The sequence below is a fragment of the Symphalangus syndactylus genome, chromosome 7 (genome assembly GCF_028878055.3).
Source record: "Symphalangus syndactylus isolate Jambi chromosome 7, NHGRI_mSymSyn1-v2.1_pri, whole genome shotgun sequence".
NCBI lineage: Eukaryota > Metazoa > Chordata > Mammalia > Primates > Hylobatidae > Symphalangus > Symphalangus syndactylus.
Window position 1 is genome coordinate 45558777 of NC_072429.2, and position 13992 is coordinate 45572768.

At 46.5% G+C, this 13992-nt stretch overlaps 1 protein-coding gene across 12 annotated transcripts in view; it reads right to left on the reverse strand.

Moving 5' to 3' along the window:
* The window catches only part of LOC129486249 (protocadherin gamma-C4), a 187994-nt gene that overhangs the window by 118050 nt on the left and 55952 nt on the right, over positions 1–13992 (reverse strand). Inside the window, exon 1 of one of the 12 annotated variants that reach the window (XM_055285877.2) lies at positions 11293–13875. The exons of 9 other annotated variants lie outside the window; for them this stretch is intronic. In XM_055285877.2, coding sequence (XP_055141852.1) covers positions 11293–13716 — 2424 coding nt within the window. In that variant the 5' untranslated portion in view covers positions 13717–13875. Of the gene's footprint in view, positions 1–978; positions 3403–5925; positions 8595–11292; positions 13876–13992 lie in introns of those variants that run through there. 2 more of the 12 variants (XM_055285890.2, XM_055285874.2) reach the window with 2 other exon arrangements.

The window sequence follows — 13992 nt, forward strand, 5'->3', positions numbered from 1 at the left end:
CCCCAGGCTCCCAAAGTGCTGGGATTTCAGACATGAGCCACTGTGTCCAGCCAAGAATGAATAACTTTAATTGAACTGATCAGCTTATTTAGAACTTGTGTACCTGAAACATTGGTTCTTAAAATCAACATTCTCACCATTTCACATCGATGCACAACCGAAACAGCTCATTGGAATTGTATTAAAATATGTTTTTTCGTATTTTACAAAAGTCACTGTCAACAGTTTAAAATTACGTTTTAATTCAGATCTAATGTTTTTGCTTTTGTTTTTTGTTTGGGGGAGCAATGGACATTCCAGGCTTTAGATTTCATGTCTCCACGGGCATGGAGCCCAGGTGACCACTGACACACATACTTAATATTTAGTAACCAATCTCATCTCCCACCAAGATCCATCTTTAAAGTTTGTTCATGTTTTGAAGGATGGTAAGAAGTATTAAAGTTTTGAAGGGCACTGGTACAGAAACAGGGCTCAGAAAAGAGGTTTAAAGTGAAGAAATCTACGAGAGCCTAGTTATAGGTTCAAATGCTAAACATAACCCTAAAAATTCTGAGATATATTTTACTTTTGCTAAGCTAATAACAAGGCTTTAGATTTCTTGATAATTTTCTGAAGTTCTAGTTTGGGATACACACACACACACACACACACACGCACACGCACACACACAAACAATAGCAAAATTACCAGTATGGACGGGTAGGTACTTCTTAAGTGAATGAGTGATAATAGGAATAAAATACTGGAAGGCTTAAAATGGTTGAACAATATTTTCTAAGTCGTTTAAAAGCAAATGAAACAATAACCTATGACTATTAGCGTTCAATTTTATAGTAACACCACCAAAATAAACCCAAAACTCTGTGATACGCCTTAAAAATTATTTTCAACTATCTTCACAATGTTTTTCAAAACCTAATTTACACCAAATAAAATTCATCTGGAAATTAAAAGCAAGCAAAGAACTAAACTCACCTGACCATGATCAGCTTCATTCTTACATTCACGAAAATCTACGGATGTTACCAAAGAATCATTTTTCTCACAGCTTTCCTGACTGATGAGCGTGTCTGCGTAGTTGGGCTGGGGAAAGATCAGGTGACTCTTTCGCGAGTCGGCGGTGAGGGAGACTTCCTGGGAATAGGTCTGCAGGAAAGCCTGCACCTCCTCAACACCCACAAAATGTGAGGCAGACACGCCTACCAATCTGCCACCGGAATCCTGGAGCAGGCGTGACTTGTGCCAGCGCCTCAGCCTGAGCCCCAGAAGCACAACGACAAAGGCGAGGAAGACACAGGAGACGGCAGCCACTGCCACCACGAGATAGAGTGTAAGGCTCGAATCGTTCGGGTCGACCGAAGGCTTCAGACTGCCCAACTCGGTCAGGACTTCGGGGATGCTGTCAGCCACGGCTACGGTGAGCGTGACAGTGGCGGACAGAGGGGGCTGGCCATGGTCCCGGACGGCCACCAAGAGGCTCTGCTTAAGCGCGTCTCTGTCCAGCAGGGCTCGCGCCGTGCGCACCTCGCCCGTGTGCAGACCCACCGAGAAGAGTCCCGGCTCGCTGGCCTTGAGCAGGCGGTAGGACAGCCAGGCGTTCTGGCCCGAGTCTCTGTCCACCGCCACCACCTTGGTCACCAGGTAGCCGGGCTCTGCGGAGCGGGGCGCCAGCTCCACGCCGGTGGAACCGTCTGTGGGAAGGGCGGGGTACAGGATCTCGGGCGCGTTGTCATTCTGGTCCAGCACGAACAGGCTCAGTGACACGTTGCTGCTGAGGGGCGGGTCCCCGCTGTCGCTGGCTGTTACCAGTAGCTGCAGGTCTCGGATCTGCTCATAGTCGAAAGATTGCAGCGCATACAGGACACCGGTGTCAGAGTTGATGGAGATGTACGAGGACAGGGGCGCCCCCTGCAGCGTGTCCTCGGTCACAGAGTAAGTGACCTGGGCATTCTCCTGGCTGTCGGGGTCGTGTGCAGTCAAGGAGAAGATGGAGGCTCCTCTCAGGTTGTTCTCTAGGATATACGCTGAGTAGGAGGCATGAGGGAAAGTAGGAGGGTTGTCGTTAATGTCTGCCACGTGCAGAGTGATTTGAGTTTCAGTGGATAGAGGCGGTGTTCCTAGATCTGAGGCCATCACTGTGATATTGTAGATAGAGACATTTTCTCGGTCCAAATATTTCCTTGTCACTAATCTATAATAATTATCTATTGACTTTTCTAATTTAAAAGGTAAATTATCACGTGTGTAACAGACAACTTGACCATTCTTTCCAGAGTCTTGGTCATGCACACTCAAGAAGGCAATTACTGTCCCCGGAAGAGAATTTTCTAACACTGGGCTAAACAAAGACGTAATGATCACTTCTGGTCTATTGTCATTTACATCTTCCACCGAAATGAGCAATTTGGTCCTCCCCAGAAGTGCCCCCACATCTTCGGCTTGTATTTCCATTTCATAAAACGAACATTCTTCATAATCTAGAATTTTTGCTATTGATATTTCCCCAGTATTTTCATTAAGCTGGAATAACGGAGTTTGTTTTTCATTAATTTTCCGGAATTTGTATGCCACTTTTCCGTTGGTTCCCTCATCCGGGTCGCTGGCTGTTACAGTAAGCAGCCGCGTGCCTGGGGGCACGTTCTCAAAGACTTTCACTCGGTAAATCGGTTGAGCAAAAACCGGGGCATTGTCATTTGTATCCAACACTGTCACATGGATGCGCACTGTGCTAGAGCGACGCGGCTCGCCGCCATCCGAGGCCGTGAGGACCAGGTGGTGAGCAGCCTCTTCCTCCCTGTCCAGGGCGCGCTCCAGCACCAGCTCTGGGTTTATGGCTCCATTGTCTCCAGTCTGCACGTCCAGGGAGAAGTGGTGATTGGGGCTGAGCTGGTAGCTCTGGAGGGAGTTCACGCCCACATCCGGGTCAACAGCTTCTGGGAGTGGATAACGTGCTCCAGGAACCGCGATTTCGTTAATTTTTACTTCTAGATCTTGGACCTGGAATTTCGGGTTATTATCGTTAATATCAATTATTTCTATTTCTATCCCAAAGAGTTTTCCTTTATCCTCAACCAGGATGTTAATATTTATCAGACACCGCGGGCTCTGAGCGCAGAGCTCCTCCCGATCTATCCTGCCCGCGGTGACCAAGCTGCCGCTGCGCGGGTTCAGAGCAAAAAGCTGCGTCCTACCTCTGGAGACGATACGGACTCCGTGCTTCGCCAGCTCCCGGGGGTCCAGCCCCAGGTCCTTGGAGATATTACCCACGAAGGAGCCTTTGTCCGTCTCTTCTGGCACCGAGTAGCGAATCTGTCCCCTCCCGATTTCCCACAGCGTCCCTAGCAGCGCGCACAGCAGGATCAGCTCGCTGCGTCTGGGGCGACTCTGTGGAGCGGCCATTGTTGTTTTGCTGCAGAATCCTCTCAGAATCTTCACTGTGCATAAGTGGGTCTTATTTAGTTTCTTGCCGCAGCTATGGAGATGATAATCCTCCGGAAACTTGGAGTGCCTCCAAACAGGGGTGGGGTTTCGCTGCAGTCCAGCAGTTAGTTTGTGGCATCTGCAGGTCTTTGTGAGGTGTGAGATCTGAGTGTTTTCGGTTGTATTTGTCTTCCAGTAGGTGAACAGCGGCGCTTAGAGTCCCAAATAGTTACTGCACTGAGATACAGATTACTTCTAAATGTAATACTCTACTAGATTACTGAGAAAAAAAATCATTTGCTTATTACTTTGTTTTGAATTTGATTTATCCCTAAACTCATATTTTAAAAGAAGCAGCCAAAGAATGTGAGATGAAGGTTTATTTAGTGTTATTAAATGATCAGATTAGATCAGAATGATCAGATTGTAGAATCGGATTAAATTACTCACATTTCTGCAATACATTTTGTCTTAAAAAAAATGACACTTCCATTTCCCATGTGCTCTAAGCTTTATTGTAAATGTCTCCAGTATATACTAACAAATAACTAAGAACTTCAGTTGTCACCAGAAATGAATTTATCTTGAGACTAAAATAGACCTACTGGAGATGACTGACTCAGAAATTGTTTTATTTGGTTTAAACTACTTAATCATTTTACAACCTTTCTATAGAGCTGTTGCTTTTAAATTATTCTTCTAAATGCCACTTGAATTACAGGTTGATAAAATTTTCAAATAAAAATTGTGGAATTTCAATAGGATAAATGCTTTTACCATTGCAGTTTTATGAGATATTATATTGTTTTGCTATTTCATTTACATTGTTTATATTTTTCTATTTGAATACCTGAAAGGTACAGATGAATATATGATGAAAAGCAAAGCTCCATCCCATCCCTTTCACCAGAGAGGATTAAATTTAAAGCAGACTTGACTTTTTAAGGTAGACATATATTCTAAAGTTAACTTTACCTACATTAACACTTTGATCTAAAAAACTGCAAAAAGTAATGACTAAATAATATTAAGAAGCCAAACAATAAGTATGACTACAAAAAAGTCTTGTTTCCCCTTCAAGACCAGCCTGGGCAACATAGCAGATCAACTTATTTCACCCTTCCTTTGAAGAATGGTATGATAGTTTTTTCACTGACTAAAACTTTCTTAAAACCACTCATGAAATCTGAAAACTTTATATTTTCCTGTGAATATATTTTCTTATGCATATGGAAAACTGGGTAGACAATGGAAACCATACCAGTTAAATTAGTGAAGGAAAATACTGTCTCTACTGAAAACAGAAAAATTAGCCAGATCTGGTGGCATGAGCCTGAGTTCTAGCTAGTCAGGAGGCTGATGCAAAAGGAATGCTTGAGCCCAGGAGTTTGAGGCTGGAGTGAGCTATCATTGTGCCACTGCACTACAGCCTGAGTAACAGACAGAGACTCTGTCTCAGAAAAAAAAAAAAAAAAAAAGAACCGAAAGAGGTTTCCTTCCTTCAGCAAATTGTAAAGTGGCCATTAACTGAAGCAGTTGCTTAGAGATACCTAGCAAAAGCTCATATAATGTTCCTTGGTATTTTGTATATATTTTGTATGCACACTAGATTGGCAGTTTTCAAGACTGTATTTCTTTCCTAGAGGTAGCAGAATGATTAGAAGACCTCTAGCTATAATAGTTTAAGGCTGCAGATAAGGCAGTTACACATTATATATTAGGGCTGTGTGTGAGAGGGACACAGACACAAAACATTGTCTTTTCTTTGATGAAGGATATAGAAGGAGCTTGAATACAGATTAATCCTGAAACTCCCATGTTGCAAGTAAGGAGAATCTGCTTTTGATCTTCTAATGAGCATAGTAGACCTTTTTCTAAGTAAAAGGATCACACACACACACACAGACACACACACACACACACAGCGTACACTGCATATAATCACAAGGGGTCCAAGGACACAAAAATCCAGTTGACTCCTTATTCTAAGAGCTTTTGAAACAAAAGGGAAGTTAACACAAGAAACAAAACAGTAGACTACTGTGGAGACCATACCAGTTAAATTAGTTAAGAAAAGTGTTGAATTTTAGCTTAAATTCTTTGGCTTTATTATTTTTATATTTATGGTATGTCCAAGCTGGAAAAAGTATTCATCATATATTAGTCAACAAGAAGGAAAATGTATAGGAAAAATCTCATTCAATTTTTAGGAGAGAGCCAACAACTGTCTAACATTTTCACTTTGTGGTTAAAACCACACCCTCGTTGCTTTATAAATCTAAGCTTGGCTAAAAAACAAACAAATGTTGGGCCACACAATTGCTCCTACTTCACTCCTCCTTTGAAGAATGATATGACAGCTTTTTAACTGACTACAACTTTCCTAAAAATGATTCATGAGATCTAAAAATTATATATTTTCCTGCAAATGTGTATATTTTCTTGTGAATATGGAGAAATGGGTAGGCAATGAGAATTAAATTATGCTGAAAGGAAACTCACCTGATGGGAAGTCAATTCACTGGAATTACAAAGTGGAAATAAGGCCCCAGATGAATCACCGCAAAGTATGTCTTGTCCTGAACTCAATTGCTCACTACATTTTAGGAAATTAAACTCCGTCTTTCCTGTATGTGCAACACATAGATTGTAGGAATAAGGCAAAGTCCCCTCGCTGTAGTTGGGGGGCACCACGGATCCGGATTTAACACAGTGACCAGGCTGGAAGCAGCTCCAGGTGGCGGGGCTGGAGGAGCGTCGCAGGCGCAAGGCAATGGCTAGGATCAAGGCCACGAGGAAGAGCACTGAGATCAAGGCCAAGGCCACCACCAGGTAAAACTGCAGCTCAGCCTGGGGGTCAGAGGGGTCGGGGCGGTCAGTGATATCCGGCAGCACCTCCTGCAAGCTGTCGGCGAAGACCAGGTGCAACGTGGCAGTGGCCGAGAGTGGTGGCTGTCCACCGTCACGCACGGCGACCAGAAGGCGCTGGCGGGCCGCGTCCCTGTCGCCCAAGGCACGCGCTGTGCGCACTTCGCCCGTGCGCAGCCCCAGGCTGAAGAGCCCGGGCTCGCTGGCCTGCAGCACGTGGTAGGACAGCCAGGCGTTGTGTCCTGAGTCTGCGTCCACCGCCACTACCTTGGTCACCAGGTAGCCGGGCTCTGCAGCGCGCGGCACCATATCGAAGAGCGCAGAGCCGTCGGGACCCAGCGCGGGGTACAGCACCCGTGGCGCATTGTCGTTGCGGTCGCCCACTAACACGCGCAGGCTCACGTTCGCGCTGAGCGCAGGCGAGCCCTGGTCGCGGGCCTGCAGTGTGAGCTCGAAGGCCCGCAGCTGCTCGTGGTCGAAGGCGCGCTGCGCGAACACCACCCCGCTCTCTGGGCTTATGGACACGTAGGATGACAGCTCCCGCTGCTCCAGGTCACTGGCCATGATGCAGTAAGAGACTTGTCCGTTGGGCCCCAAGTCAGGATCAGAAGCGCTGACTTGTGAAATAGAGGCTCCAGGCGGGTTGTTCTCGGCCACGTAGACTGTATAGGAAGACTGTGAGAAAACCGGAGCGTTGTCGTTTACATCACCAATGTGCAGGGTGATGCTGGAACTGGAGGAGAGGGGAGGCTTGCCCCGATCTGTTGCCGTAATGGTAATATTGTACTCTGGATTCTGCTCGCGGTCTAGAACAGCATCTGTCACTAATTTATACGTGTTTCTTGAAGAAGTTAATATTTTAAATGGAACATCACCTTCCAATTTACAAGTAACTTCTCCATTGTGTCTGGAATCCTTGTCACGGACTTTGAGCAAAGCAATATGTGTTCCCAGCTCGGCGTCCTCCATAATTAGGTTGGGTAGAGACTGGAATATCACTTCTGGGACGTTGTCATTTTCATCTATGACTTCTACCTCCACTGTGCATTGCGCAATCATTCCTCCACCGTCCCTTGCTTCCAAAACTATGGAATATTCGTTGACTTCTTCAAAATCTAATGTATTTAAAACAGTAATTTCCCCGGTGTTAGAGTTCAGGTCAAATTGGGTGATCTGGCTAGCTTCACTGAAAGAGAAAGTAATCTCGGCATTGACACCCTCATCCTGGTCCGTGGCAGTCACCTGTAGCACCGTGGTCCCCAGGTACACGTTTTCTGAAAGGCTCACCCTGTACACGTCTTGACTGAACACTGGAGCATTATCATTGGCATCAGTCACTAGAACGTGTATCTGTGCAGTGCTGCTTAGGGGTGGTGCTCCAAAGTCCAAGGCAATCAAAGTCAAGTGGTAGGATTTCTGCTTTTCTCTGTCCAAAGGTGTCTTCAATACCATCTCAGGGTATTTACTGCCATCTGATTTCTCTTTATTTATCAGTGAGAAATGATCACTGGGACTGAGTTGGTAATTCTGCAGTGTGTTGCTACCAATATCCGCATCAAGGGCAGATCCTAATATAAATCGTGTGCCAGGCTGTGCAGACTCACTTATTTGCAGCTCAAAGGAATTTTGCGTGAATTTTGGCGTGTGGTCATTAATGTCCTCGATCTCCACACTCACGTGATAAAAGTTCAGTGGATTTTCAGCAACAGCCTCAAATTCCAGAGCACAAGCTGGCTTCTTCCCGCATATCTCCTCCCTGTCTAGCCTGCTGCTCACAAGCAGCTCCCCGCTCTCTGAGCTCACGGTGAAGTAAGGCTTCTCCGAACTGACGCGCAGTTTTCGAGTCGGTAACTCCTGGACGCTGAACCCCAAGTCCGTGGCGAGGTTCCCCACTACGGAGCCCTTGGGCATTTCCTCGGGAATCCTGTAGCGGATCTGCTCGCAGAGCGCCGGGCAGAACAAAGGCAGCAGGAAGAGAAAGAGCACTGGCAGCCTCTCAGCCCGGCCCAGCTCCCCGGCGCCGCTCCCCATCCCTCTTGCTCTCCTCAGCTTGCTCACCAGCCTGGAGACGCCGGGTTACAAATAACCTCTGTATTGCAGATTTTTGGATCTCCGAACGGACTTTAGTTGCAGTTCCAGCTCAAGAAAAAATTCTTTTTCCAAGGAGGAAGCGGTGTAAAGGCTGGCGCTGGGGAGTCTGAGCTGGGGCTGCCCTGGAAAGCGCGCTGCGGCTGCGCGAGGAGATCTGGAGCTCCAAGCTCCCCACTTTGGCCAACAGCGGCGCCCAGAGTCAGCACTAGGAAACTACAGCCTCTGCTGCTTCAAGTTAACCAGTGCAATAATTATAGTTGTGTGCCTAACTGAAAGAACAAAAACTACGTGGATACGTCTGTATATTGAATGACGTCTAAAAATGTACTCTTAGGAATGCCTTCATCCCAACTTTGAAGATTTTTAGGCAAATCAGGTAGATTAAGTACAGAAACATCTATTGACATAAGCTTTCCCCAATCTTCAAACGCACTATCTATATAAAGATAGCTATAAAACAAACTTGGCCTAAACCGTCTCAGAGTACAGTAATTTTCCATACTTACTCATTAGAAATATACTGGATACATTTTATCTTTCTTTCATTGTTCCTAACATTTTCTCCACTTTTCTAAGTACGTCCAAGTTGATTTATTTCAACTTTTTCCGGAGAGTATCAGTAATGCCAAAATTGCCTTTTAGAAGGTGCAATTTATACTTATCTTCAAATACATCCCCTTTCCCAATAGTTTCAGTGATTTCATTACAGGAATATTATGTGATTCTCACTTCTATGATCACAGACAATAGCCTACTCCTCTCCTCATTACACAATTATTTTCCTGGTTATGAAATACAACATTCATCTTCAAAGTTATCAGGCGGATAATACATAACCTCAAAACACAAAGTCACTGAGATCTGCTGCACTGCAGCACTGCTTCCTACCTCTGCACTTATTTTACGTTCCTTGGTGACCTCTGAATTGAAGGAAACAATCCCTGGAAAGTTTGATTGCAATAGCTCACTGAGTTTAGTGATTATGTCTCTCTGTTGCTTAAAAATAATTTTATGCATCTAATAAATTTTGGTCAGGAGATTTTCTTTTACAAAATACCTTATAACCATATTTCAGCCATAGGACCTTCCCTCAGTAACATTGTTGGTGTCAGCAACATTGTCTTCTACCCCAAGTGATTGCACATCTGAAATGTGAACACTGCAGAACTTGTAAAATGTATCCAGCCTGGGTGACAGAGCGAGACTCCATCTCAAAAAAAAAATGTATCCCCCCACACTATTGTACAGTCTATCATGTGCAAAATACTACCAAGTACAACACTAGTCTAAAAAGAAGTCTTTTTGAAGAGACAGAGTCTTGTTATATTATCTAGGTGAGCCTCCAATTCTTGGGTTCAAGCTGTCCTCTTGCCTCAGCCTCCCAAGCAGGTGGGCTATAGCTTGCAACACCATACCTGGCTAAAAGTGTCTTCTTAATTAATACTCAAAGATCTCTGGAATCAAGATTACCTTGTCATCCACCCCTTCTGGATGACAATCACTTGATATATTGAGCTTTACTAAAATGTTGTACAAAAGAATATGGAAGTAGTTAATCCCAGATTGGGTTATTTCCAACTGAATTTTTCAGTAGACCTAATAAATAAAATCAACTACTGGTCTAGGATCTGTACGTAAGATAGTCTAAGGTTTGAGTACATGAGACAGTTGAAACAAAGCCAGCATCCCCAGTCTCCCACTTTGATAGCCCACAGACACACTTCATCTGGCCGTACCACTAAAACAGCACACTGGAATTCTCTGTTAAAACATGTAATTGCCTATGTCACAAATGCCAATTACAACACTTAAAATGACATTTTATTTCACATATTTTATTGGTTTTGTCCGATGGCCTTTAGTGTGGCATTAGACTTGATATCTGTCTTTGATACAGATCTTAGTGAAGTGTGATACACACACATTTCATTCTTTAGGCATAAATCTAACCTTCTACTACCACCCCATTAATAGATGATTATACTGTAAATAGGTCAAGAAGCAATCAAGATTTTTTAGAACCACCAAGCAGAGGTACATGGAGGCAGAATCGGGCACAGAAAAGTGGGGAGCTTGGAGCTCCAGATCTCCTCGCGCAGCCGCAGCGCGCTTTCCAGGGCAGCCCCAGCTCAGACTCCCCAGCGCCAGCCTTTACACCGCTTCCTCCTTGGAAAAAGAATTTTTTCTTGAGCTGGAACTGCAACTAAAGTCCGTTCGGAGATCCAAAAATCTGCAATACAGAGGTTATTTGTAACCCGGCGTCTCCAGGCTGGTGAGCAAGCTGAGGAGAGCAAGAGGGATGGGGAGCGGCGCCGGGGAGCTGGGCCGGGCTGAGAGGCTGCCAGTGCTCTTTCTCTTCCTGCTGCCTTTGTTCTGCCCGGCGCTCTGCGAGCAGATCCGCTACAGGATTCCCGAGGAAATGCCCAAGGGCTCCGTAGTGGGGAACCTCGCCACGGACTTGGGGTTCAGCGTCCAGGAGTTACCGACTCGTCACATGGAAGAAATCTTTCAGAATCTTTTACATATTTGAATGCTAAAGAGAATCCTGAGAAGGCAGCTGAAGTGTGTTTTGTTCCTGCTAACCTTGTGCAATATGAAAGACTCGATTCATTCCAATTTATAAAATATATGAGTTAAGAAAGTAGGTTGGAACATAGATTGGAAAGTAGGTGGAAATTATAAAATGTGATAGTCCACATACTCATAATCTTGTCCACAGGCTTTCACTAAAGAAATACTATATCCTATGTGTCCTATATTAAAGTGTCACCACTGAAGGAAACTGGTAAACTCATTTTTACCTCTATAAAGTTTTTTAAATCCCTATTTTCAAAACATTTGTTTGCAAAATAATACAGAAATATCATGCAAATAAATTCCTCACGGAAATAAAGGAAGGGCTGGGCTCACCTGAATACTTGGCACTTTGTCTTTACATTCCTGAAAATCTACGGATCTTAGCAAAGAATCATTTTTCTCACAGCTCTCCTGGCTGATGAGCGTGTCTACATAGTTGGGCTGCGGGAAGATCAGGTGACTCTTCCGAGAGTCCGCGGTGAGGGAGACTTCATGGGAATAGGTCTGCAGGAAAGCCCGCACCCCGTCCATGCCCACAAAGTGCGAGGTGGGCCCGCTCGCCAAGCCACCTTCTGAAGCCTGCAGCAGGCGTGACTTGTGCCAGCGCCGCAGCCTGAGCGCCAGCAGTACGAGGACGAAGGCTAGGAAGACGCAGGAGACCGCGGCCACCGCCACCACCAGGTACAACGTGAGGTCATAGTTGTAAGGACTGTCGGAGGGCTCAAGGCTGCCCAGGTCGGCCAAGACTTCGGGGATGCTGTCGGCCACAGCCACGGTGAGTGTGACGGTGGCTGACAGAGGAGGCTGACCGTGGTCCTGGACGGCCACCACGAGGCTCTGCTTGAGGGCGTCTCTGTCCAGCAGGGCCCGAGCCGTGCGCACCTCGCCCGTGTGCAGCCCCACCGCAAAGAGTCCTGGCTCGCTGGCCTTAAGCAGGAGGTATGACAGCCAGGCATTCTGGCCTGAATCTTTGTCCACTGCCACCACCTTGGTCACCAGGTAGCCGGGCTCTGCGGAGCGGGGCGCCAGCTCCACGCCAGTGGAACCGTCTGTGGGGAGGGCTGGGTACAGGATCTCGGGCGGGTTGTCATTCTGGTCCAGCACGAACAGGCTCAGTGACATGTTGCTGCTGAGAGGCGGGTCCCCGCTGTCACGTGCAGTCACTCTTAGTTGTAGTTCTCTCAACTGCTCATAGTCAAAGGATTGCAGCGCGTACAGGACTCCAGTGTCAGAGTTTATGGAGACATAGGAGGACACTGGAGCCCCCTGGATGGTGTCTTCAGCCAAGGAATAAGTGACCTGGGCATTTTCCTCACTGTCGTGGTCCTGTGCAGTCACTAAGAAAATGGAGGTCCCTCTGGGGTTGTTCTCAGGGACGTAGACTGAGTAGGATGAGTGGGGGAAGGTGGGTGGGTTATCGTTGGTGTCTGCCACCTGCATGAAGATGTGAGTTTCCCTGGACAAGGGAGGAGTTCCACCATCTGTGGCTTTCAGTGTGATGTTATACAAAGAGAGTGTTTCCCGGTCCAAGTTTTTGGTTGTGACCAATCTATAATAATTATCTATTGATTTTTCTAATTTAAAAGGTAGGTTTTCTGGAATGGTGCAGGTCACTTCACCATTCTTTCCAGAATCTCTGTCTTGTAGGTAGAAAAGAGCAATGACTGTCCCAAGAGGTGTGTCTTCAGGGATTGAGCTACTTAAAGACGTCATAGTCACTTCTGGAGCATTATCATTTACATCTAAAACTGTGATCAGTACTTTTGCCTTTGTCAGACTACCAGGACCATCTTGAGCCTGAACCTCCATTTCATAGAAGGCAGTTTCTTCATAATCTAATCCTTCTAAAGTTGATAATTCTCCCGTAAGCGAGTTCAGATGAAACATCTGTAGAAGTTTAGGAGTTATTTTCCGAAAAGAATATGTCACTTCCCCATTGACTCCCTCGTCCAGGTCGATGGCATGTACCGTGAGCAGTCTTGTGCCCACTGGCACATTCTCGGGGACAGTTACTTGGTACTGAGGCAGAGAGAAGACAGGCGTGTGGTCATTCACATCCACCACTGTCACCTGGATGCGGGCTGTACTGGATCGGGGCGGGTCGCCGCCATCAAAGGCTGTGAGGACCAGGTGGTGAACCCGCTCTTCCTCCCGGTCCAGCACCCGCTCCAGCACCAGTTCCGGGTACTTAGTTCCATCGTCTCCACTTTGCACAGCCAGGGAGAAGTGGCGACTGGGGCTGAGCTGGTAACTCTGGAGGGAGTTCGTGCCCACATCTGGATCCCCAGCCTCGCTTAACGGAAACCGAACCCCAGGAGCTGTATTCTCCATTATTTTTACATTTATTTCTTCCGTCAAGAATCTTGGAAGGTTGTCATTAACATCTATTATTTCCACGTCTATAGGGTAAAGATTCATTTTATCTTCCATCAGGATGTTAAAGTTTACCAGACACCGTGCGCTCTGAGCGCAGATCTCTTCCCGGTCTATCCTGCCCGCAGTGACCAAGCTGCCGCTGCGCTGGTTCAGGGCGAAAAGCTGCGTCCTACCTCTGGAGACGATGCGGACTCCGCGCTCCGCCAGCTCCCGGGGCTCCAGCCCCAGGTCCTTGGCGATGTCTCCCACAAAGGACCCTTTGTCTGTCTCCTCCGACACGGAGTAGAGAATACGTCCTGCCCAGGCTTCCCACAGGGTCCCCAGGAGGATGCAGAGCAGGACGAATCCTCTGTAGTCGCCGCCCCTCGGCTGAGCCGCCATAGTCGTCCTGCTTCTCTTGCTTAGGCGCCCGTCTCGGGAAGTGCTTCAGAATGCGGGTGCATCCGGGTGGACCCCTCTGTCTTAGGAAGGGGAGCTCAGAATCCAGCAAGATAGAGGCTTGAGTTTAGTGCAGCCTGGAGGAGGGCTTATCGCAATCTGTCGTTTCTCTGTGCTGTAAAACTCGGTGGTTTCTGTGGGATCTCTCGTACCATTTTTCCCTGGTTGGTGAACAGCGGCGCTCTGAGTCCTTACTAAGTTACTGCACCAGATTGATGC